This window comes from Crotalus tigris, unplaced genomic scaffold, assembly GCF_016545835.1.
Source record: "Crotalus tigris isolate CLP2741 ecotype Arizona unplaced genomic scaffold, ASM1654583v1 scf7180000024472.5447098, whole genome shotgun sequence".
NCBI classification, from domain to species: domain Eukaryota; kingdom Metazoa; phylum Chordata; class Lepidosauria; order Squamata; family Viperidae; genus Crotalus; species Crotalus tigris.
The window spans coordinates 4136512-4162714 of NW_024100643.1; the positions used below are offsets into that span (position 1 = coordinate 4136512).

Below are 26203 nucleotides of genomic sequence, written 5' to 3' on the forward strand. Positions count from 1 at the left end.
GCAAAGGGGGGGGCTTCTAGAGACAGAAGGGGGAGGGGATTGTAGATTGTGGCATTGAGCTCAGCACCGCAAAAAGCAATGAAAAGGAGCTGGGGAAAGTAGGTCAAGCCTCTGACAGTCAGCTATGGTAGCGCTGAGCCCAGAGCTACTCAGGAGACTGAAATCTGATGAAGGCTAAAAAAATGGAGAATTGACCAATATTTTTGTCTACCTTCCTGATCTAGGAGCCAAACTTGCACGTCTGTTCTGGGCTGAGATCAAGTCAAGACTGGGTATGTCCTAGTCCAGGATGGGTGTGGCAAGTTTGACTTACTTGATCTAATGGGCAGGAAGATAGAATTAATCCATTGGTGGATTCTCCATCTCCTGTGCTGGAGAATTCCCTATTTTTATGCCAGTTTTATATGTTGTTATTTCCCTCGCAGATAGACAAGCTCCTGCTGCTATTTCCAGCATAGACCACTAGGCTGTGCATAATTCACAATCCAAACTAATATCTTAATCATCTTGCTCAATTTTTTTAATCTTTAAATATGCAGCCATCTACTTTAAATTAAAGATGCCAGAATATAATAGATCCAATAAACAGAGTGCCAGTAATTTCTCAAAGAGCCGAGGCGGCGCAGCAGTTAGAATGCAGTACTGCAGGCCACTTTAGCTGACTGTGTTCAGCAGGTCAGCGGTTCAAATCTCACCGGCTCAAGGTTGACTCAGCCTTCCATCCTTCCGGGGTAGGTAAAATGAGGACCCAGATTGTTGGGGGCAATGTAAATATATAAATACATTGCTTACTGGTGTACACCACTTAGAGAGTGCTTGCACTTAAAGCGGTATATAAGTCTCATAAATAAATAAATAAATGTACTCCTTAGGTACCTGGAAAGAGACTGCTAAGAATCTACCAGAAATTAAAGAATTCTTGCTAGGAGTCCCACCTTCCTTGCATATGTGACTAGAGATTGCCCCTTCTGGAATACTCAGTTCCTGTGAGATCCACATAGCAGGAACATAGATATCACCAACAAAATGAGGTAGGACAGCAAGATAAATGAATTCATAGATAATTATTTGAAGTATTCTAGCTGCAAAAATTCTCACTACAATTTTTGCAATTCAACAGAAGGGGTGGCGATGGTATCTAGTTTATTATATGAAGTCTCATAGTCATAAAGTGATTTTTAAAAAAACACTGTTGTCTCAAACACTGTATTCCTCTGGCACAAACATGACAACACTGACTGCAGGTAGATGCTAACCCAAAATAACTGGCAAAGTTCAAGTAGATAATACCTTGAAGGAAAACTTTATTTTTGTGCAATTTGACCAAGGTTTATATCTAGTTGCGAAAAAAGGTCTTACAGAGGTCTTGTAACAAGCCAGGAAGAACTCCTTTAGTTTGGCTGACAAGGTTTTGAGACAAAATCAACCTCAGTATTTATTTATTTTTGTGAGTTTTATCCAGTGCTTTTTTTTCTTAAAAAAAAAAAAAAAGTGCCGGAACTCACACACGTCATACAACCCGCCTTGCCTACCCTACAAGTTTCCAACCCAAAAAAGTGCCGGAACTCCATTTTGGGCATTCTGTGAGAAAAAAAGCCCTGGTTATATCTAGTCTTTTGTATAGGAGCTGTTGTGGAATGTTAACTAGCAATAAAATATTGTTGAGACTCTTCACAAGTGATTCTGGTTGCTTTTCCTGACATTAATTTCAGCTCCTCTTCATCTCTCTCTCCAGGCTAGTTGGAGAGTCTACCACAAGAGCTCAAGGATGCATATATAATGCTCCTTCCATTTTTTTCCGCAACAACCTTTGAGATAGGTTTGATTGAGAGAAATAGAGAGAGGGGATAGACTAGAAACTAGGTCTCTGCAACCCCAGTCCAATACCTTAATGAGTATGTGGTACGGCTCACAAAGGGACCTGATACAGAAAATAACTATGAGCTGAAATCTCCATTCATGAGTGACTGACTGGGTACAGTTGAGCTAGTCAGTCAGAACACTGCTGATCTATTATCTATAGTATTCCAAAATAAAAATGAAATGTAGAATACATCAGGGCCACATCTAAAACATGAGATGCAAAAATGAAGCAGATTTTACATAGCATTGCCTAACACAATTTGGTTAGTTTGATCTCAGGGGAAGCTTTCAAAAGCTTTGAGTGCCCTCAAAGATCCAGCTTAATAGATCCTAATAGATCCAGCCCATTGATATGTTGCAATGTGCCCAGTACAGAATAATCTGCTTGGAAGAAATGTTCCCTTCATGGATGCAGAAGTATCAGTAATACCAGATGTCAGAGAAGGAAACACAAAGGTTCAGCCAAGTCTTGATAAGATTATCTATGTTAATTATTGACACAAAGTTGGAGAAAGCTATAAAGCTAAATGATAACTGAATTTAAAGGGAAGATGTACATATATCAAACTTGTAAGGGGCAAATTTGAAGATGGGTGAAACACAGAAATAGTTGGAGGTCAACATAGCTCTTCCTCCCATTGTTGAGAAGATAAACATGGTAGAAGGAAAGTGATTGTCCTGGAAGCATAGACATTGTTCCTGAAAGCCATCAGATTTCAACAAGGAACTTTATTGAAGGCTTTTTGGAAATTCAAGTATACTGTTCTGATGGGATTATCTTCGTCCATGTGTACATAAACACATTACAAATCTCAAAAGTTTGGTTATTTTTGTAGAATCCATGATCTTTCTTCAGAAACACTTATTCCAGCAATTTATACAGAAGACACACTAACCTAACCAGCCTGTAATTCCCTCGATCTCTCCAGGTCCCTTTTTAAAAACTAGTGTCACACTGACTATCTTCCAGTTCTCAAGCATTTGGGAAATAGCATCTGAATTACCATTTTTAGACAGATTGTGAAGCTAACAATTGCTCTGCCAGTTCTCATTATAGGACTAGTACAAGCTTCTACACATCTGCTTCCTAATTACAAAAGGAACCTCAGATCCTCTTCAGTAAGACTTCTTGGATATAAGCAATAGAGGAAAATAGTGATGATAGAGAACTACTTCATTTTTTATTTCATTAATTGCTTGGGACTATTTGATAGAGGAGTGAGATGGGGAACATATGTCAAGGAGAGGGGACCGGAAGAGATTTGATGGGAGGCTGGCAATTCAGGCACTGAATGAAAAAGTGGGCAGGGCATAGGCTGACTTCCTTTCCTTTCAGGTGGCCTCCTTACCTGGGAAGTCAAACAGGACGTCAACCTAAAGGCAGTGCCTTGTAATTTCAAGTTCAGCTGCTCATAAAATATGCTTATCTAGGATTAATCGTGAATGACAGCACTGACCTGCTTTATGGAGATCTAGCTGAGTGAAGAGGAAAGACATAACTTCTTATTATAGACATTTGGAATTTCAATTTCATCACTCCACTTTTTTTTTTTTTTTTAGAATTTCCTCCTTTTTACAGCCAAAAGGTGAAATTCAGGAAATGCTAGGAATCTGAACATAGCTGAAGAAGCTATAATAGTTTTAGAATCTGCTGCTTAATAACTTGTCCCAAAGACTGGCTCACAAATGGATAAACTATTGCAATGAGTCTGTTTAACAAATATTTGCAGGGTTGACAGCAGTCTGCTGCACATTCTTTCTGAAAGCAGAATGGGGATAAAGACTGACCATCCAAAGAAGGAATTGTATTTTCTTCCCAGCCAGATTAACCACAGTCAAGCAAAAGAAATGGAAGCTTGTCACTTGATCTCTTTTCATTGACAAACAAGTCAATCAACAATTATTAGGCACAATAACTAAAGGAACTTGAAAGTTCAAAGGCAAAAGATACTGAAAATAAACAAGATCCAATTACTTCCATCAAGACCCGATAGTTGTGAACTTTGAGGCCTTGATGTGCTCTGGATAGAAACTCTGGCCTAATTCAGCAACTGTAACATTCTTATCCTTTTACAGGATGTGGATAGCAATATACTCAAATTTTATACAGCTATTTCAACGGCAAGAAAATCTCTTTCAGTTTACTGCTTATTTCTGTAGACAGAATTGTTAATTTGGTATGGACTGCTTACTAAACTCTATTGTCAAACTCTTGTTAGCTTTCCTGTCTGTTTATTTAGGAGTTCTTTGTAGTTTGGAGATACTAGGAATCTGGAGATTTCCCTCTCTGAAAAAGGAGAAGTAAACCTGAGTGCTTTTGCCATACTGATGACAACTATCTCCAAACCTGCAAATGATCTTTCCTGGTTACTTTATTAGATGTTAAATAACATCTAATATAGAACCTTCCAGATTGCTTCACAAAGTTTTTCATTTTCTGTTTACATCCAGAGAGACAGATACAGAATAATTGAAGAGCTCCCATGTATTCCTACAAGATAACATTGTCTGGTCAAAAGCTGCTTAAATTTCCAGAATCCTTTCGTTTCTGGTTCTGTTTTTGAACAACATGTTCAAGGGCACATCTGCATGCCATATTCAAATATAAACAAACTGGAAAAGATCAAGGTAATCTGTTCGTCTGAGGGTTGCAGCTGGAGATCTACTTTTTTACCTTGACTAAGTATCAACTATTGGACACTAGCCAATAGTTATTAATATCAGTTGAGAGTCTAGCAACAATTTTCCTAAGTAAGGACTTTCCTTCGTCCTCCTTTAGGATTGTGGGAATTGTACCTGCAAAGAAGAATAATTGGAGTGGTCATTAGAAGACAGAATCTGTAGATAGCCTTATGAACTAATCTGGTGAGCAATCTAACAAGTAATGACATGAACAAACCAAGAACTGTATTTTTTCTTAATAAATTATTTAAGCCATACATTTATATATGATTAATTTCAGCCTGAGGGGAAAAAAACAATAGGAAATATAACCCTTTAAAGTGATGTGCCATTACAAAACTAATGAATAAACAGTAGTATGAGTTACAAAGCTTGTAGGAAGTTTGTGTTCCTATCTTACAACAGTCATGCATAAATTTGTAGTACAGATAATCCACGATAAATACCCCCCCCCAGTGTTTACAAGAAAATCCCAAAATTACGAATCTTGCAGCACCACGCAGTTGTTCACCCTTACAAATGACTGCAGAGGCTCTACAACATTCACTCTACCCCCCCCCCCTGCTCTTCACAACTGCTTCTCCCTCCCTTACTGCCATGCAGACCCACCTTGAGAAGATCTGTCTCCGCTCTGCCACGATTTCTGCCTTTGAGGGAGAGGAGAGTCAATGGAAGCTCCTGGATGCCGTAATATCGCATAAGTTCAGGCACTCATCCTCTTTTGCAGAGAACTATCATGAGATCACAGACCCCAGAAACTTTCATTTTCGGCGCAAACTCTATGCCTGTCTCCTGCTCCCGCCCCCAATTCCTTTCTGCCACCACCTGAACACTTTTTACCTGAAGGGAAACCTTGGAGAGATGGGGAGCTCTGTCTATGTGCAAATGCAACACTTGAAAATGCTGCATTTTTAACTGCCCCATTTCCTCACAGTTGAAATTCCCCATCTCCCCAAGGTCTCTGTTTTGAGCACCAATGGGATCCTTAGAAATGCAGAGATTTGCTGCATTTTCAAGCATTGCATTCACACAAAGAAGGAGCTTCCCATCTCCCCAAGCTTTCCATTTGGATAAAAAGTGTTTGAATGCGTAAGGACTTAGAAATGCAGTGAATCGCTGTGTTTCAATGGCTCCCATAGGCGCTCAAACATCTTTTATCCAAACAGAGAGTTGAGGAGATGGGGAGCTACATCTGTGTGCGAATACAACGCTTGAAAAACAGAGCAAATCACTGTGTTTTCAAGCATTGCATTAGCACACAGACTAGGTCTCCGTTCAGATAAAAAGTGTTTTTAGCGGCAGCAGCTTGAGTTTCTCCACTGTCCGCTGCTTGAGTTGGGAGGACGACAAGGATAAGAGCAGTCAGGATTTGGGTACCAGCTGCTCAGACAAGGAGTAGGTCGGATGGGCTGGGTGGCTGGCCGGGGAGGGGAGATCATGGCCACTCAGGTAGCTGCCACTGCCTCAAGCAACTTGGACACCCCACGATGTCTCCCCGCTCAGTTGAAGGCTTTGTTCCTACCCTCAAACTAAGGCTGGCGCACGCGAACAAGCAAGCAGCACAACCGGGTCATGGACAGCATTCATTCCTGCACCCAGTTGATTCCAATTCCATGCTTTGCCCATGGGGAAGCAAACGAAGCAAACACTCTCCCCCCCCCCTCAGAATGGAAGCTTCTGGGGACCATGATCTCTTTTGAACTCACACAATATTACAGCACCCAAGACCTTCTACTGTTGGCACGAAAAGCATTTTTAAGCCAACTCTCCTCTTCCTCAAAGGGAAAGAAACCATGACAGAGAGGAGACATATTTTGCAAGGTAACTGAGTCTAGCAGGGTAAGAAGGGAGGGGAAAGCATGAGATATCTTAGTGGGTTGGGGAGGCCTTGGGGGCCTGTGCCATCACTAGGCCCTCCATGGCCTTCCCCAGCGACATACCTTGTTGTTGTTGTTAGTTATGAAGTCGTGTCCGACCCATAAGATACCTTATGTGCACGTTAACAAGCTGCATGCATCTTAACCAGCAGGGAGCGATCTCATTCGAGGCATGAGATTCACTCCCACAATTTTTCGAGTTACGAATGGAATGGACAGGCTCCATTGCATTCGTAACTTGAGGACTACCTATCACTTGAAAAAGTAATCAGAAGACTGGAGTAAGTGGTCACATTTCAATTTATAAGAGAAAATGAAGCTTTATCTATTCAAAAGAAGGAGACTCCACAATAGAAACAATAGTGGAAACACCATTTCATAAGTAAGACAATCTAACAAAAGAAGAAGCCCAATGAACAAGAATGAGAAACAGATGCAAATGATGTACAAGATACCTTGCACCACTGGACTTTTGAAATTCCTAACTTATCTTAATGATAAACCTGCCTCATGTATATATTTTCCTGAAAGCTAAACATATCCAATACTGTTATTTGTGGCATATCTGAATTAGCTGAATTACAGATAGGAACTGCCCAGATAATAATATCATAATAATATAAAAGCAATATACTGTATACTTGCATAAAAGCTCATCTACTATGGATGCACATCCATAACATTTACAAAATCCACTCCAAAACTGTGAGTAAAACCGCTTAAAATAAACGAAGTTTGATCAGTGTTTTCCAAGTGTGAAAATGTGAAAAAATGGATAACAAGATCATGGACAGCTAAAGCCACTTATCTATTAACTGCCAAATTCTATTTTTCATTCTGATTGACATACAATTGCTTATTGGAAAATTCTAATTCTCCCACTGTCCCTATAGTGGTGAAAATAACTTTGTGAAACCTTTAACTATTTGTAATCCTGCAATACTGTTATCTACAGCAGGGGTCCCCAACCCCCGGTCCATGGACTGGTAACAGTCCGCGGCATACCATCAACCGCTCTAGACAACAAGCAAAGCCCCATCCGCAGGATGCAGGCAGAACACAAAACCACACCCCCTCTAGTCCGTAGAAAAACGTCTCTCCAGGTAACTGGTCCCTGGTGTCCAAAAGATTGGGAACCTATGACCTAAAATATAGACTGAATCCTATCTAAATCCTATTAATAAAGAGTTTCTGGTGATTTGATGAAAATAAACAGATATACAACAACAAAAAATCCAATTCTTCACTGAACACACTGAATTATTATATTGTGGCCTTTTGTGAGCATGTAAAGCTTAGTTTTAATAGCCAGTGGTACTTGTGTCTATTAAACAATGCCTGCAGGTATTTTGGAATTCCTCTACATAAAATGCTTCATTCAAACCATGCCAAAGATATCAGTTAGCTTAAGGTGAGAGTTTTGCTTTGGCTTTTGTAAATGCAGTTTCTTCTGTTACATCCATTCAATTTGATGAATTTGCGTGTTTAGGATTATTATCCTGCTGAAGAAGTCATATTTGTTTCAAGTTTACCTCTCAGACAATTACCCTGACATTCTCCTATAGAATTTATTGGTGCAATCCATTAATTAATTATTCAGTTAGGAAAATGACAGAGTGGTCAAAATTGTCATAGCTTGGTACAAAAGCAGCAGTAAGACACATGGTTATCACATTCTCACAGAAGAGAATATTTGTAGCTCAGTAATAAACTGTAGAGTTTTTGGTGCTCTCTGAGCTGGTTGTTTGTTTGCAAGTATTTCATTATCCAAGGATACTGATAATGTTACCTAGTTGGGTAATGAAACATCTGCAACCAAGCTAAGAGCATTAAGAACTCTATCAATAACATTGTGTGGCTTGATAAATTTAGAAGAATTTATCTTGGTTAAAGATCGACTGCATACATGTAGCACTAGCAAAAAATTAAGGCATTTCCTTTTGCCAGGAATGGTCATTAAAAATGAAAGATATGGAGCGTTGGCTTACCTGAACGCCTTTTCTCAGCATGATGAAGAAGAATCCACAATGGGTTATCTTAGTCCTACTGCTCAATCAGACCAAGTTGTCAAGTTGTCACGCCTCCTCATTATCTGGGGACCTCCCAGTTTTCATCGACGGGCGAAGCCATTGACAACAGTACGACGTGATGACTCTCAAGCAGGTAGTAACGACAACTAACAGAACAACCATCCCACCTGGACCTGACTGACTTCTACTTAGGGAGGGCGTGGATTCTTCTTCATCATGCTGAGAAAAGGCGTTCAGGTAAGCCAACGCTCCTTCTCCAGCATGATTAAGAAGAATTCACCATGGGACGTACCAAAGCTTCTCGAGTCCCTAAGGGTGGGAGTCAGTAGGGGCCGGGCCCCCAGATGGTGTGACTACTTGTTGTAGGATACGTCTACCAAAGGCGGCCTCAGCCGAAGCAAACTTGTCTAAACGGTAATGTCTAATGAATGGAGATGGCGACGACCATGTCGCCGCCCTGCATATGTCCTCAATGGATGCCTGTGTTGCCCACGCCGCAGTTGTAGCAGCACTGCGGGTAGAGTGAGCCGTCACATGAGGAGGAACTGGTAAGGTCAGGGAAACATAAGCGCTTGAAATACAGGCCCTTATCCACCTCCCTATGGTGGAAACTGAAACCTTTTGCCCCATAGATGAAGGCTGAAAGGACACAAATAGGGTTTCTGACTTACGGAAGGGCTTAGTGTGCTTGATATAACATCGCAAGGCCCTCCTTATGTCCAAAGTGTGCCAGCGTTGTTCCAATTCATGTGACGGGTGAGGGCAAAAATTTGGGAGGATAACCTCCTGTGCCCTATGGAAAACCGTGTTAACCTTTGGAATAAATGAAGGGTCAAGCCTGAGAACTACCCTATCCTCGTGGAATGTGCATAGGTCTTTTCTAACCAACAAGGCCGCTAACTCTGAAATGCGCCTGGCCGAGGTAATGGCAATGAGAAAGGAGACCTTGAATGACAAATGTCGTAATGAGCACATTTTGAGTGGTTCAAAAGGAGAAGATATTAGAGCTTGAAGCACTCGGGGTAGGTTCCAGGAGGGATACCTGTGAATAACAGGCGGTCTGGTATTCGAGACCCCTTTAAGAAAAGCCCGAATGGCTGGATGTCTTGATAAGGAGCTTGAGGAGTCCCATGACAAAATTGAGGACAGGGCTGCTAACTGTCTGCGCAAAGTGTTGGGTGCCAACCCCTTGTTGACGCCCTCCATTAAATATTCCAGGACCCTGGGAATCATCACCTGTGACAGACTTACGTGTTTCTTATCACACCATTGACCGAAATGCTTCCACGTATGGTCATAAAGCCGGTTCGTTGCCGGTCTCCTGGCCGCCTGTATCATAGCAATCACCTCCGCTGAGTAAGATTCCCTGGTTAGGGCGCGGCGTTCAAGTGCCAGGCGGTCAGTTGAAGCCATTGTGGATCTGGATGTTGTAGATTTCCCTGTATCAGCCTTATTTGGCTGTCGGGAATCCTCCATGGAGCTGAAAATGAAAGACTCACCAGATCTGCGAACCATGGTCTCCTGGGCCAGTAAGGGGCGATGAAGATCACCTCCACTTGTTCCTCCAGGAGCTTCCTGATTGCTGCAGGAAGTAGAGGCAATGGGGGGAAGGCATACAATAGGCCTTGTGGCCACCTGCTGCGAAGTGCATCCGTTCCCTCTGCTCCCCGAGAAGGGAACCGGGAAAGGAATCTGGGAAGCTGAGCGTTCTCCGGGGAGGCAAACAGGTCCATGATCGGACTGCCGAATTTGGCTGATATCTCCCTGAAGATATCTGGATGAAGCATCCACTCCAAATGATCTATTGTCGACCTGCTGAGGAAATCTGCCTGTCGATTTGCCTCCCCTGAAATGTGTTCGGCTCTGATGGAGAGCAGGTGTTTCTCTGCCCAGGTGCCCAATGCTCGGGCTTCTGTCATGAGGGATTTCGACCGTGTGCCCCCCTGCCGGTTCACGTGGGCCTTTGCAGCCACGTTGTCTGTTTGAATCAGTACATGCTGGCCCCTGACTTCTGTGTGGAATTTTTGAAGAGCTAGATAAATCGCTCTGAGCTCCAACCAATTTATGTTGTGTTTGAGATCTGCTTGCGACCACCGACCCTGAGCTATCCGGGATTGGAGGTGAGCCCCCCAGCCGAAGAGACTGGTGTCCGTGGTCACCTGAAGGCGGTTGGGTTCTTTGAACAGGGTCCCTTTGCTGACGGCTGATGAAGTCCACCAGCCAAGGGAAAACCATACTTGACGGGGAACCCGAACCCGTCTGTTGGACGTACTGGTATGCTGTCTTTGGTATGGGAGAAGAAACCACTGAAGCTCCCGGGTATGTAGCCGAGCCCACGGCACGATTGCTATACATGAGATCTGTTTGCCCAGGAGCTGAGAAAGCGTGGCTAATGCCACGGTTCTGTCCCCGCGTACCTTGCGAGCCAAGTCCCTGATGCTCCTGCGTCTCTCCTCTGACAGGTACACATGACATGATTCCGTGTCTATTACTGCTCCCAGGTGAAGCAGACTGGTAGATGGATTCATCTGGCTCTTTTTGAAGTTGATCAGGAAGCCGTGGGCCTGAAGAGTCTGTATAGTGAGGGTCAAATCCGAATGAGCGGCTGAGACTGACGGGGACTGGATCAGGATATCGTCCAGGTAGCACTGGACCCTGACTGGGACCAGCCGCAAGTGAGCCGCCAACACTGCCAGGATTTTGGTGAAACCCTGGGGGCTGAATAGAGGCCGAAAGGAAGGGCTCTGTACTGAAAATGGCGGTTGAGATAGCAGAATCTTAAGTACCTGCGATGAGCTGGGAGAATAGGGATGTGGAGATATGCCTCCTTCAGATCTATGGATGTTAATAAATCTCCCCGCCTGATACTGGTTAGGATGGAGTGCAATGTTTGCATTTTGAACCGTTTGTAATGAAGGTGAAGATTCAATCCCTTGAGATCGAGGATTGCCCTCCATCCCCCCGAAGACTTTGGGACTACAAACAGGATTGAGTAATATCCCTGCCCTGCCTGGCTTGGGGGAACCTCCTCTATTGCCTTGATGGCTAGAAGATGCTGTATAGCGTCCTCCATGAATCCCCTCTTTACTGGGTTTCTCATGGCTGGGCAAGACACAAAGTGATTGAAAGGAACGGATTTGAACTCCAGGGACAGGCCTTCTCTTATGGTACGCAACACCCAGGAGTCTGTGGTCGTGTTTTCCCACTGGCGAGTGAGTGAGCTGCCGCCAATGGGGGGATTTCCCTCCGAGTCATTTGCCTCGGCGGAAGGACCAACCCCCTCGGCCACGAAAGGAATTTTTGGGTTGTGGCTGGTATCTGGACCTGTCTCTATAACCTGTCCTGTCCAGTGAACGCTCCTGTTTGGGAGCGACCGGTCGGTACGGTTGTGCCGACTCTGTTGCTGTCCCTGCCCGAAAGAGCTGCTGGCGACTGTAAGGGGTGAACCGTCTTGTGGACCTCTTTGCCACGTGGGAGATCACCTTTTGCTTCTGTTTATTTTCAACTAAGTACGGTGTTAGTGCATCCCCAAATAATTTGCCACCTTTGAAAGGGGCTGTGGCCGCGCGCCACTTATGCTTACTTTCGGCCCTCCAATTTTTTAGCCACAGGAGTCTCCTAGCTACCACGTTGGAAGCCATAGCCCGGGCTGAATGTTTGGCTGAATACAGAGAGGCATCGGCCATATATTCGGATGTGGCAAGTATTTTTGTTAGATCCTGATGCATTCTAGTTTCCTCAAGTGGGATTCTATCCTGCAGCTGACGCAGCCAGGTGATAGAGATTCTTGCAAAGAAGGAAGTGGCCGTCGCTGCCTTCACAACCCAGGCAGATGCCAAGTGCGCTTTGCGTAAGGCCATTTCAGATTTTTTATCCTCTGCCTTAAGGGCATCGGATACATCAGCTGGAAGGCTGGCAGTGGAGAAAAGCGGTGCCAGCGATTCATCCACTTTTGGGACCTCTAGTAGGTCTCCGAATGCCTTAGGCATGTCTACCATTTTGCGCTCAGACGCGTTTTGAGATGGCTGGGCTGCTGGTGATTCCCACTGATCCTGCACATTTTGGAAGAACAGCTGTGGACAAGGGATATGGAGGTGCGTGTCTACAGGCACAGTAAACAAAGGATTGGTTTACTGATCGGAGGAAGGCTGAGGGGTTGGTACTGACTGAGGGGAAAGCTTACTTGCCTCGCACGCTCTGCGTAACAAAGCCGGAAATAGCGAAGCATTAAAAAGCTCCACCATGGGTTGGGATTCGTAAAATGGTTCCTCGCAATCCGACCAACCATCCTTGCCTCCCCCATAATCTGAAACATCCGGGTCCGAATCAGGGGATTGGGAGGGAGAGACCATACCTGACTGATCCAGTGGAGGCCTCACGGCAGTTGTTGGTGCCGAAGAGGAGGATGGTCCTGGAACGGAGGGGGCTTGTTGATGACTCGCTGATGCCATGGCTTGGCACACTGCCTGTGATATCCACATTTGGAGCTGGTCGGAGACGGACTGCTCTAGCGGAAGCCTTAACCCCGCAGCAGGTGGCGTGCTGGCAGCAGTGGGTGCTGCAGATGAACCTGGCAAGGCAAAGTTCTCCCCAAACACGGGTGGGCCTACCTGACCAAGAGTCCGAGTTGGGACCTGTTGATACCCCGTCTCCGGCGACCATAATCTGGATGTGGATGGTTGAGGCTCTCCCCTGTCCGGTGGTACGGAGGTTGGCAACGTGAGACCTCCTTCAGCAGACAAGCGTTGGGCCCGGGAGTATTGCTTCTCCAGAGCTCTGTGGGTGCGTTCAGCCAGTTTGTCGCTCGCCGTGCCAGCTTTCCTGCCGTGTTTAGACTTGGACCTCGCCTTACCTGATGGAGGCTCGGGTGTCGGCTCAGTTGAGGCGGGAATGACGTCCATGTCCAAGGAACGTGGCTCAGAAGGGTCTGCCATTTCCATCGAAATCAACCCAAGGTTGCCTTTGGACTGATTCGTTCTGCAAGGGACGTCAGAGGCCCCCGCGGGGGACTGACCTACGTGGAGAAAAATCACATGTGTCCCACAGTAGTGGCGATGGTTAGGATGCTGGAACAGCCACCAGATGCAGAAGGGCAGACAGGCAATATGGCGACCAGGCTGAAGAACCAGAGCTGCTGTTGGTACCACACTCTTGCTCACAGGTGCATGGATCAGGAAATGGCTGAAACTGAGACTCAAATGAAGGAGCCAGCAATTTTGTTAATCAATCTAGTTTAATACAATTAACATTTGTAGTTCACCCCCGTTATTGCATTCAATTTAGATTTATTTACTTATTATTTATTTATTTATTTTATTATTTTTAATTCAAAATGGCGAGGGATTAATGCTGCAGTGCAAAGGGCCAGTGACTGCCACGAACGAGGCCAATTGGAATCTGCTTTGGCCCGAGAAGCAGGGGTTTGTGCCTAACAGCCGTTAGGTGCAAAAAGCTTTACTGCTGCCCCACGAGGCTTCTAATGCTTCCACAGTGGCTTTAGGTGATTGTAAGGCCACCGTTGGGCTTTCCTTTGTTGCAGCAGTAAAAAAGGTGTTTAGAAGTGAGATTAGGCCTTTTGAAATTCAAATGGCTGCTGCTAAGAGTCCCTAGCCGAGCCCGGCTAGGGAGAAGCCACGAGGCTGTAAAACTGAAAGCAGCAGAGGCTGCAAAACTGAAAGCAGCAAGGAAAGGAACCGCACGCACGTGAAACTGAGGGGGTTTTTTTGTTTTGTTTTTAACAACACCTTTGAAATGCAATAGGTTAAACCTCCCCCCCCCACTGTGTAGGGTGAGGTTTGTTTGCTGATTCAGCAGGATACTGAATCTGGGGAAGTGAAAAACCCACCCCCCCTTTCCTTAGAAAGTTTTAACCTAACCCTGAGGAGGGGAATGCAGCAAATCCTTACAGAGGGGAAAACAAAACTCTCAACTAAGCTGCTAAACTCTTTTAAAGAATCCACCAATGAGTAAATTTTCTATCAGACCTGCTCCAACGTAGAGAGAGTCAAGAAATCACGTCTGTAATGGGCGAAGACCAAGAAGAAAACTGGGAGGTTCCCAGATAATGAGGAGGCGTGACAACTTGACAACATGGTCTGATTGGGCAGTAGGACTAAGATAACCCATTGGTGGATTCTTCTTAATCATGCTGGAGAATAAAAAGTTCTAAACATGTAAAAAATTGAAAAAGATGGTTCCCTAAATTAAATCCACAATCATCATTTCAATCTTCATATTTCAGCATAACTTTTATGATGAGTAAAATTAAACAGTATCAAATAATAGGCCGATTTTAAAAAATACATGATAGACCTATTTAGAAAACAATTAGAAATAAATACAGGGAATTTGTCTCATTCATAGTTTCAAATACATCAAATTTGTACTTAGCTGCAACTCCAAGCTGTTAGAACACAATTGACTAAAGCTATGACTAAATCTGAAATTTGGCTAAATTCATCATCTAAGAAGACAAAGGGAAAACATTAATAAAATTACAACATTATGAAGATCAAGCTTTAGAATGGGTTGAAAACAATATAGGAATTAAATATAAAACATCTCTACAATGACTTCCAACTGCCACAAAAAAGGAAGAAAATTGGTTTTAGCAAAAATCAAGGAAAACTCGTGGAAAATATTTCATAGATGTTATTAAAACCCAAGGAAAAGTTATGATAAATTCTAGTGTAAATTCCATGTAATGGAGGAAATGTAAAGTAAAAGGCATCTATATGGTGATCTTGTAAAGATTCAACTTCTTGGGACTAAAATTTTCATTAAAGTAAGACTATTAAATCCAACGCTAACTTCATTAAGTTTTTTGATGAACCAGAATAATCTAGAGTATAGTTTTTAGAAAATTTTATTAATTGCAGCCATGTAGGTAGTCTGTGTGGAACACAGGAAAATATCTCCACATGGTGGCAGATATGTTGGAAAACCACTCTAATGCAAAAGCTATCCAATAAAAGATATCAATATTATAAAAATGTAGATGAGAGTTTAAACGTATTTTCACAAGGCAAAATGAATGTCTAATATGCACTTCCAGTTTTCTAGATCAGCTAATTAAACAAGGCTAGATGCATTTTGCATTCTTCACTGTATTGTAAATAAAATATTTAAAATGTAAACTGAATAAAGTTTGTTGGGAAAAAAATAAAAATAAATATATATGGCTTCATTTATTATAATTTAGATCAAAAGCTCAATTTTAAGACTGTTATGCTAAATTGACATTAATGATTTTGATTGTGTATGAAATTGTACATTTTGATACCTTGTTGATACATATTTAAGCTCATTTTTCAGTGTCCTATTGTAATTTTGTTATTAAAACATATAAATTATAGATCTTATTCTGTACAGCAGAAAATATGACAAAAATGAAAACACTACTTACATTCTATTTTGTTGCTATTATAAACTATGCACCTTATATTTATTATTATTATTACTATTATTAATAATATATCGTCTTTCCCCATAACAATACACCTAGGAAAAAACAAAATCTTTGTATTTTTAACGATCTTAGGAGAAAACAAAAAATCCTGCTAAGGTTTAGTCCTTGCTTTTCATTTTAATTAAACAAGCATGCATAATTGCATCACAAAAGCACTCTTAAATCTGTCCTATTCTTATTTTGTCTCTTACTTTAGCTGTTCAGTTTATATTCTTTTGGCATGCTTTTTTTTCATTTTGACCTGATTCTTTTTATAAAATAACATCTTCCTGCCTTATTCATACTCCTTATTTCTATTATTCAACTATATTACCATTATTTTTCAATGTTGTGCTTTTTAAAAAAAATAGAAAGCCTTGAAATTTCATGTAAGAATTTAAGCCTTCAAAAAGCTATCTAAACATTAAAACATTTTATTCCTGGAGTATTACATGAATTGTATTCACTGAACAATAGATATTTTCTCATGAGTTTGTCTTAAGAAAATACTAATGTGTAAAAATGTATTTGCAAGGACTGGAAGACTGTCCTGCTTTGATACGGGATTCAGCATATGTGTGTTCAGCATATTTTTAATATATCCAAAAACATAACACAGTTTTTGGATTACAGATTCAAACTGAATAATATACTATAAATTATAATAGTACCATCCTGACTTGTATATTATATATACTTCTTCTGCATGTAGAAACATGTTTTCTATTGCAGCATATCCACTATATTCATTATTCAGAGGGCTAGATGTAAGATAAGAACAGCTATGCAGTTCTCCACATTTGTATCAAATATTAGATTATCAGAATCCAATATGAAAATATTTACCTTTATCTAAAAAACACTTGCAAGGTCTATAACAGTGGTGACGAACCTATGGCACGGGTGCCAGAGGCGGCACTCGGAGCCCTCTCTGTAGGCACATGTGCCGTTGCCACAGCCTTGCCTCCCCCGCAACCCTCTCCTTTCCAGCACCCCCCCTTGAAGGAGAGTCGCCCTCGAGCATGGCCCACATGGAGCAGAGCAGCCAAGGACATGGTAGCCAGGCAGCATAGACAAGACTCTGCCCTCACACTCCATCATGCAGTTGATGCTGCAGGGCACAGGCAGAGGGTTTGGCCACCATAGGGCTGCTGGGCTGCCTGGGCAATCTGCGGCACGCCCTGGAGGCAGTCAATAGTCCTGTGGGCAGGCGGGGCGGGAGATGGGGGGCAGAGTGGGGGCGGGGCAGGGGGTGGAACAGGGGTGGGGCCAGTTTTTGGCCACTCGTTCTCTAAAAGGTTCACCATCACTGGTCTATAAAATCACATACAACAGGTGGTTTTGGTGCCTCAATAATGAGGATAAGGAATATACCCCTCTACTTTACAAATTCCCAGCACCAACTTCAATACTGAAACAACTTCAATACTGAAACAAGTTACTAATACAACATTTTCTAGTCATCTATAAAGAAACGCATTTTCATATTTTTAACCATGTTGGAAATATCACTTAGTTCAGGAAAATTGACAAGAAAAATGTGCCTTCATGGAATTATCAATGCAATTCTATACATCTCTACTCAGAGTTCTATGGGTCTTACTTATGTGCAATCTGAACTTGTAATCCATAAATATGCATGCAAGCACACATACACATTGAAACATGCATCTGAAGAAATAAGCTACAGTTTACACCTTTTAACAACATTTGTTAATCTGAAAATACACTTTCATATTTCTTCTGATTTTTTACATACATATACAATAAATGCTTATGTAGCAACCAGTTACACAGAACAAGGCCATTGTATAATATGAAATCATGTCAGAACACAATCACATCTTTCTTTCTTACATGACCTTGCTGTCTATCCATAAATTTAGCTACATTTCAAATTTCAATAGCAAGGGAATGGAGGGAAAATTTAACAATTGGCAGCATTATGTTTTTCTCCTATGGAGGTTTGCCAAAGTTCAAGCTGCAATATGTTGCCTAGATTTTCTTTGATTGAGAAAATCAAAACAAGGCAAACTCCTCCAATGCAAATCTCATTTACAAAACATTTCTTTTCAACATGTACCATGCAGTAAGATTTTAGATGTATCTTGTTCTACATAACTATAATTTTGCACATGTCCTCAGACATGAAAGTTTTTACATTTTATTGTGTAAGACTAGAGAAAAAAATGCTACCATATTTTAGGTGACAATTGTAACTTGAGTCATTGCAGTGTAAGATCTGTATTTTTTGATGAAATGAGAAAAAAAATCAAGCCTTGATACCTACTGCACCTGGTCAGCTGGGTCCATAGAATATTAGCAGACAGAAATGGAAATGGATCAGGGAGCTACCCACACCAGAGACAGTGATGTCACCTGTAATATCAAACCTTTAATAAAAGAGAAAGGTGTTAGAGATTTTAAAAATAGAAAAAAGTAGGAAAATTGCAAACTAGCTAACTGCAACATGCAACACAACCAGTAAAAAAATGGCAAAATTTTTTGCATATAATTAGTAGAAAATGTATACAGGGAAAAATAGGACAAAGCTTTTGAAAATCAAGCTCTAAAAAAGCTGAGGGTAGAGGAGGAAGAACACTTAACAAATTAACAAAAAAGAAAAATAGTTATGATTTTTTAAAAACAGAATTGCCAGAGTTTTATTAATTGCTACCAAGTCACTCTACATTAGAGTAAGATAAAGTACACACAAGTGGGTGCTAAAATGATACTGAGGCAATATTCTGGAAGTTCCCTATGAAAATAGCAACCATAAAGTTTAGCAGCACTGCTTTTGACTATTCTGGACTGAAAATAACTAAATGATGCTCAAATAATATAGCCTTCCTGGGGAGACATTTAGCTCCAAAATAGAAAGAATCAGACTGAATAGAGAGAAGGCAAAAGCAGTGAACCAACATCTAAAGAAGTAAAACATTTCAAAATACATTCACAACAATGAAGAATAGGTTAAGATTTTAAGAATTTTGAGTCAATTATTGATATAATTATTAAATATGCCATAAAATATCTTAATTTACAGGAGAAGACAAATGGGAATTTTCTTTATTTAGAAAACGTATTCTTTTAATCCTACACATATATCCTATCAATACAGTGAAATACAGCAATCTCTCCACCCAAATATCAACAGGCAACATCATTATCTCAGAAAAGCAGCAGTTAATATTTCACACTAGTCAGGCATCTTACAAAAATTCAAATATATATTTGTGTCCTTTTAAGATGCCATAGTCAGAAATCAGAGTATTTTAAAATATTCATATTAGGACATAAACCAAGCCAACGTAAGAGACAAATATTATTTAAACAAAAGTATTCCAACATCATAATCAATTTGCCAATCTGACAATGAAATAGTTACATACTCTCAAATTAACACAGAGCCGAAGTTAGAACTTGTCAAGATGCCACTTAACATAAAGATCATCAGCTCTATCAATGGCTAGTGTATTATTTTAACTTCGTCAACTAAAATAATGCACATATGTATAATAGAATCATTAGGTATATGCATGCCTGAAATCTCTAGAATCAGAACTAGCAGAAAATATATGATTTTATTTGTAATTCTCAAATTAAAATATCTGCAGTACTTGGAGTTCGAATTTCTGAAGTCACAGGCTGTAGTCTTAAGTCAGTGATGGAGAACTTTTAGACACCGAGTGCCCCAAAACTGGCCCCGCCCTCACTCCACCCCCTGCCCCGCCCCTGCTCTGCCCCCCCATCCCCTGCCCTGCCTGCCCACAGGACCACTCACCACCTCCAGAGCCCGCTACAGATCGCCCAGGCAGCCCAGCAGTGCTAGGGCGGCCACACCCTCTGCCCTCCCCCTGCAGCATCAACTGCATGATGGGATGTGAGGGCAGAGTCTTGTCTATGCTGCCTGGCTGCCATGTCCTTGGCTGCGCTGCTCCGTGTGGGCCACGCTTGAGGGTGACTCTCCTTCAGTGGGGCTGCTGGAGAGGAAGGGGTTACGGGGGAAAGAAAGGCTGGGGGAACGGCATGTGTGCCCACAGAGAGGGCTCCGAGTGCCACCTCTAGCACCCATGTCATAGGTTCACCACCATTGTCTTAAGTCACGCAATATTAAATTATACAGAACAACTTTCTCAAAGGCTCAAATTATTATTTAGTAGCATTTGCACCAATTTCTCCTTCTCTCAAAAAGCCCATACACTACCTTTCGAATTAATACAGAATTATTTACCAGTATTCTCAATTTACAACTATGATGGAGCCTGCCTGTAACAGTTTTAAAGCAGGTCACCACATGACTGGGCTCATTTTTATTACCTTTTTATAGCATTTGTTAAACAAATGCTGCAGTCATAAAGCAAACCTATTGCTTACTATGGAGTGTTTTTGACAGAAATTGGAAATAAATGCTGGTTTTCAGCAAAAATATAGTAAATTGCATCTTGTGACTAAAGGACTCTCAAACAGCCATAAATGAAGACTGGTTATTGAACACCCAAAATGTCATGTGACCATCAGAACTTCAGAATTAGGTTATAAGTACATTGGGGAGGCAGGGGGGAATCCAGTGTAACTTCAAGATGTCACTAAGCAATCCATCGTAAATTGACGATTAGCTATATTTTTCTTCACCAGAAATTCCTAGTGAAGAAAGACAGGGTGAGGATGGAGCAGGAGAAATTATTATACTACTAAGGACGATAAAATTTTGCTAAGATATAGCCTGTTGCAAGAATTTCTTGTACTAAGCAGTGTGCTAATAATAACTGAATCCTGAAAGGAGTTACAGTACCAGCTTCCAAGGAAAGGGACAAGGTAAATAAGCATGCCTAGGGTAACAAAAAGTAACAGCAGACTGTTTAGTGAAGGCAGTAACAGGATTTCAGTTTTCATTCCCTATTCAACTGTCAAAAAGAACCACCTATTTTTTTGCTTACTAGGGGAGAAAAAAAGTTGATTAGGGCATTATTGGTTTAGCAACACAAATTAGCTATCCTATATGAAGCTCCTCACTCAGAAAAGTAATTTTTAGCTTCTATGTAAGATAAATGTTTCTTGGATTTCAGAAAATTCTCAGTCTTCTGTCAGGCCCACAAATAAATTTACGATGTATAAGAAATCATGTCTCAAAATTTTAGTTTAGTAATAGATTAAAATGGAAAATAAGGTACCTGTATAAAATTTGTAAGATTTTAGTCTCTGTCATAGTAAAAAAAAACATAATAAAATGAAAACAATTAAAATACAAAAAATTAAGAGTTAAAAGCTTAGAGAAAAAAAATGTGTTTTTGGAGAATGAGAACCAAGCACAACTCCTTAGCAAGGGCAATCCAGAGGCTAAGAAACCACAAGGAATTTCCTATTTATCTATAAATTATGCTTCTAGCAACCGCAGCATCTTCAGCAGAGTCTTTTGTTGGTGTAAGTATCTAAGTTATTTTCACGGCTATGCTACATTAACTATAACTGTGGAATTGTACTCCCTATCAAAACTACCAGTTCCAATTCCGATGACAGCTGGTAGTCAAAGAGCACCTGAAACTGCACTGTAGAGATAGAGGTCATGTAGAGGCCATGTGCAGCACACTGCCGTGGCCCAAATACCTACATGATCTCACCTACATGATCTCACCAAGTTCACACCACCAGGATGTTGCAGAACACTGCCCCTGGCTGGTGCCCCCTGGCTGGTATATTCTTAAGGATTGGCGAGAAGAATCCACCAATAAAAATGCTGTTGCTATTTTATCTTATGCTGCTTGGAAAAACTATATAAAAGCAATAAACACTGCGAAGGCAGTCAGACATCTTTGCACCTTGCAATGACTGGTCTCTGATTCCATCATCTGGCGCCTGAACAGGGACTCCCCCCCTTGGATAGCAACAGCCAACATACTTACCACCGTCTGGAACAGACCCCTAGGTGCACCTTCGTCCTTTGGGACCCCTCAGTGGTAAGTATGGGTTGCAATCTATCTCAATGCTAGCATAAACATGCACCTGTTACACAAGTCAGGTGTGATGGTGCCTGAGGCAGATATAAGGAAACTGGCTGAGGAGGTAGGGAAACACTGCCCCTGGTATCCGGAGCACGGGACGCTCCGGTTACGGGATTGGATAAAGATAGGGCATACTTTACATCTTGAAACCCAGGCTCCAGTACAGATATTACATCGATGATATCAATGCCGTCAAGCAGTGGAAAAATTTGGCTCCGATGCTTCGGCAGGATAAATATTGACTACAAGCCCCCCTGCCTGATTATGACCAGGTAAAACTTGTCACCCTGAAAGCATCTCCAATTGGATCTTCAGCTCCTTTTGAAGAGGGTAATTCTTTTGCTTCTGTATGGCCATTGTACACCCCCATAAGGCAAATATTAGAGGAACAATTAGAAAAAAAGGGGGTGAAATATAGAAGAATTTACCGATATGCTTTCTGTTTGTCCAGTACATGCCACGGGACAAGTAAATCAGAATGGAGCTCAAATAGTGGAATATGGCCCTTTGTCATATGCAATTTTAACAGAACTTAAAAAAGGAATTAGAGATATGGGGTTGGGAAGTATCTATGGGCAGGGAATGCTAGAAGCCACTATGAGAAATCATATCTTAGTACCTGAAGATTGGAAAACTACCTTTCGCATGTTGCTTACTCCAGCACAATACGTAGTTTAGGACAGCGAATTTAAACACCAATGTGCTGTGCGTGCTCTTTACTCGGGGGGGGGGGTGTCTTTATTCCTGATCAATTGTACGGTTCTGGTCCCTTTGCCCCAGTTGATGCCCAAATTGTTCTACCGGCTGACACTTTACAGGTTTCTTCTGAATGCACTTATCGAGCCTTTGGAAAAGTACCTGTTTCTGGCAAGCCTCATCAAGTTTTCTCTGATATCAGGCAGAAGGCTACTGAGCCGTATCCTGATTTTATTAATAGACTACAGGATGCCTTACGGCGGCAGATAGACAATCCTGAAGCTCTGAAGGAATTGTTGATGAGGCTGGCAAAGGACAATGCCACTTCTGAATGTCGAAGGGCAATTATCAGTCTGGGGAAAAATCCTGATTTGGCAGATATGATTAGAGCATGTCAAGATGTAGGAACAGCCTCTTACCAAACCAATTTATTGGCGGCTGCTTTATCACAAGGCACCAAGCCTCAAGGAAAGTGTTACAACTGTGGCAAACCCGGTCATTTTAAAAGGGAATGTAGAAATCCAGGAGGGGGTATGTCTGCAGCATCTCGCTCCCCTTTCCATCCGGGATCGAAACTGAAAACAAAATGCCCAAAGTGTCAGAAGGGTTATCATTGGGCAAGTGAATGTTGGTCGGGAAATGGCCGACTGGGCCGGTCTCTGGCTCCAGTCCAAACAGAGACAACAGACCAACAATAGAAAATACTCCTGCAGCTACAAGAGGTAGTGCCAGTCTTGATTTGATACTGCAGGAGGAAGTGAATTTTAAATTTCCTGGGGAGGTTCTAGTAGTTCCATCCCAATTATCAGGCCCCCCTGCTACAAAATTATGTAGGGCTTATCCTTCTGCGGTCAAGCATGGGTAAAAAAGGTATTTTTATTATCCCTGGGGTGATAGATTCGGACTATACTGGAATTATTTATGTTCAATTGTGGACCAACTTGTCTCAAATTTTGCCCATTTACACTAGCCCTACTCAGGTCTTGCATTTGCCTTATTTTGTCCCGGCAGGGGGAGAGCTAAAGGAGAGAGGGGAAGGAGGCTTCGGTTCTACTAACCCAGACACTTCCATTATAGCTGCCATCACTACCCCAATCACATTTCAACGACCCCATCAGATCATTGTGCTGCAGAATAAGCCATTTGAGGGAATTTTGGACACTGGAGCGGATGTTTCAGTGATCTCTGCCAAGCAGTGGCCTGCCACCTGGCCAACCGAGCCCTGTCCAAGTGTGTGGGGTCTGGGGGGTCGTCAAAGTGTACATCAAAGTGCACAATTTCTTTCAGCCCATTTGCCTAATTCAGATTTGGTCATTCAGGTCTACCCTTTTATATTAGATATTCATGTCAGCCTTTAGGGAGGTGACCTATTCAGTAAATTGGGTGCCACCCTCACTTTGGAAGACTGAGACTACTGCCCTCCTATTGACTTGGCTGGTTAAAGAGCCGGTGTGGATTGATCAATGGCCCATGTCACACGAAAAATTGATGGCTCTCCACCAGCTGGTTAATGATCAGCTGCTTGCTGGTCATTTTGTGCCTTCCACTAGTCCGTGGAATACCCGTTTTTGTCATAAAAAAGAAAAGTGGCAGGTGGTGCTTCTTACACGACCTTAGGGCCGTTAATGCCTGTATTCAACCTATGGGCCCTTTGCAGTGTGGAATGCCTAACCCTAATTTGATTCCACAAGATCATGAAGTAATGGTAATTGACTTAAAGGATTGTTTTTTCTCCATTTCTCTATGCCCCCCTGATCAGGAAAAGTTTGTATTTACTGTGCCTGCAGTGAACCATTCAGAACCTAATAAACGTTATCACTGGACAGTTTTGCCACAGGAAATGCTGAACAGTCCCACATTATGTCAGCTTTATGTCGCTGTAGCATTAGCCCCTTTTCGCAAATGCCATCAATTGGCTTTGGTATATCATATATGGATATTTTAATTGGAGCCCCAAAGATACAATCTACTTATCTTTCAGAAATACAAAATGATTTAAGTATCTATGGATTGCAGGTTGCCCCTGAAAAAATACAACTGCACTCTCCCTATCTTTATTTAGGGCATAAAATGTTGCAATCTTATTCTGCTCCAGCTTTTCCTCGCTTGAGCTTACCCAAAGTTATTTCATTGGTCAATTTGCAACAATTGCTGAGTACCCTCAATTGGGTTCGGCCATATTTTTCTTTACCTACACATTTGCTTAGTCCATTATTTAACTTATTGACCAGGGGAAAACAACCTGGAGAGCTCATTATAGTTCCACCTGCAGCACTTGCCATGGTTGAACAAATTAATGACATCTTGAGTACTCAATTTGTGGACCGAATTCCACATAAAAATTGTCAGTTAACCCTTTTGATATTTCCTACTAGTAAGCTACCTACAGTAGTATTAGCTGTGTTAGAAGCGCAAAAAGTATATTGTATCGAATGGCTTTATTTACCCCATACCCCATCCCAAAATGTTTTGCCATTTATCCAGGCTATTGCTGAAATAATAACCTTAGGACGCACTTGAGCTTGCCGTCGAAATGGGACTGATTTAATTAATATTGTTCTTCCTAACCCAAAATCTGATTTTTAATTTTATTTTCAGAATAATTTATCTCTTCAGTGCTCTTTAACTGATTATATAGGCTGTATTTCATATCATTTGCCTAAAGATCCTCGGCTTGCTTAATGACTTCTTTCTTTCCTGTCCACCCACTGCTTTCTCTTTCTCCATTGCCGCAAGCTCCTACTGTTTTTTCCAATGGAGGGAGAACGAGAGGAGCGACTACTTACAAGGATCCTCATGATGATACCTGGAAAGTATCCTACACTGCAGTACAATCCTCACCGCAACGCTCAGAATTATCTAGCTTTCCACACCTTTTCTCAACAGCCTTTTAATTTAATCTCTGACTCTCATTATGTGTGTCAATTTAGTTTTAATCTTCCAGGTGTTTATATCACGCTCAGGATTGACTCCAATCTCATGGCTTTGTTTTTAACTTTGCAGCAGCTGCTACAAGATCGGAAGTATTTATACTTTGTTTCTCATATATGCAGTCACTCATCCCTTCCTGGCCCTCTTTCTGAAGGCAATAGTCATGCTGATGCTGCTGTTCATGTCTTACCCACTTTTTTAGTCACTGTTTTTTCCATCAAAACACTAGGGGGCTGACACAAGCTTGCCATATTCCACTCGACCTAGCCAAACAGATTGTTTCATCCTATCCCCAATGTTCTGGGGCATCTCATTCGGGGGACATGGGTTAATCCCCGTGGTTTCACCTGTAATCAACTATGGCAAATGGATGGTTACCCATGTTCCCTCTTTGGCTCCCTGGAAATATATTTATTTATCTATTGATATCTATTCAGGAGCACTTTGGGCCACGCCTCAACGAGGGGAAACAGCTAAACATGTTATTTCTCATCTTTTTTCGGCTATTACAGCCTTGGGTAAGCCCTCTTCTTTAAAAACTGATAATGGGCCAGTCTATTCTTCAGTGGCCTTTTTGCAATTTTGTACAACCTGGAATATTGTTCTTACTCATGGTCTCCCCTATAATTCCACGGGTCAAGTCATTGTGGAACGTGTTAATCGGTCCTTTAAGGA

The 26203-nt window shown here is 41.8% G+C and overlaps 2 protein-coding genes across 27 annotated transcripts in view; both read right to left on the reverse strand.

The window, feature by feature from the left end:
- LOC120303552 (speckle type BTB/POZ protein) overlaps window positions 1-26203 on the reverse strand; it is an 86896-nt gene that overhangs the window by 42033 nt on the left and 18660 nt on the right. For 12 of the 26 annotated variants that reach the window (XM_039333248.1, XM_039333257.1, XM_039333244.1 and 9 more), the window contains exon 2: window positions 18190-18292. The exons of 2 other annotated variants lie outside the window; for them this stretch is intronic. The gene's annotated coding sequence lies outside the window, so the exon portion shown is untranslated. Of the gene's footprint in view, window positions 1-18185; window positions 18293-26203 lie in introns of all 26 variants that reach the window. 12 more of the 26 variants (XM_039333263.1, XM_039333260.1, XM_039333249.1 and 9 more) reach the window with 2 other exon arrangements.
- LOC120303551 lies at window positions 778-16882 on the reverse strand. Its single transcript, XM_039333243.1, has 2 exons — window positions 12807-16882; window positions 778-11025 (listed from the first exon to the last, which is right to left on the reverse strand). The coding sequence occupies exons 1-2, from the start codon at window positions 13390-13392 to the stop codon at window positions 8762-8764; spliced, it is 2850 nt and encodes a 949-aa protein (XP_039189177.1). The 5' UTR covers window positions 13393-16882; the 3' UTR covers window positions 778-8761.

What these genes read in the sequence shown, in the direction of transcription:
- LOC120303551 (XM_039333243.1), bottom strand. Translation starts at nt 13,392, where the DNA reads ATGGAAATGGCAGACCCTTCTGAGCCACGTTCCTTGGACATGGACGTC. An exon ending in GCCTCCACTGGATCAGTCAG is followed by an intron (nt 11,026 to 12,806) that starts GTATGGTCTCTC and finishes CTCACTATACAG; the next exon opens with ACTCTTCAGGCCCACGGCTT.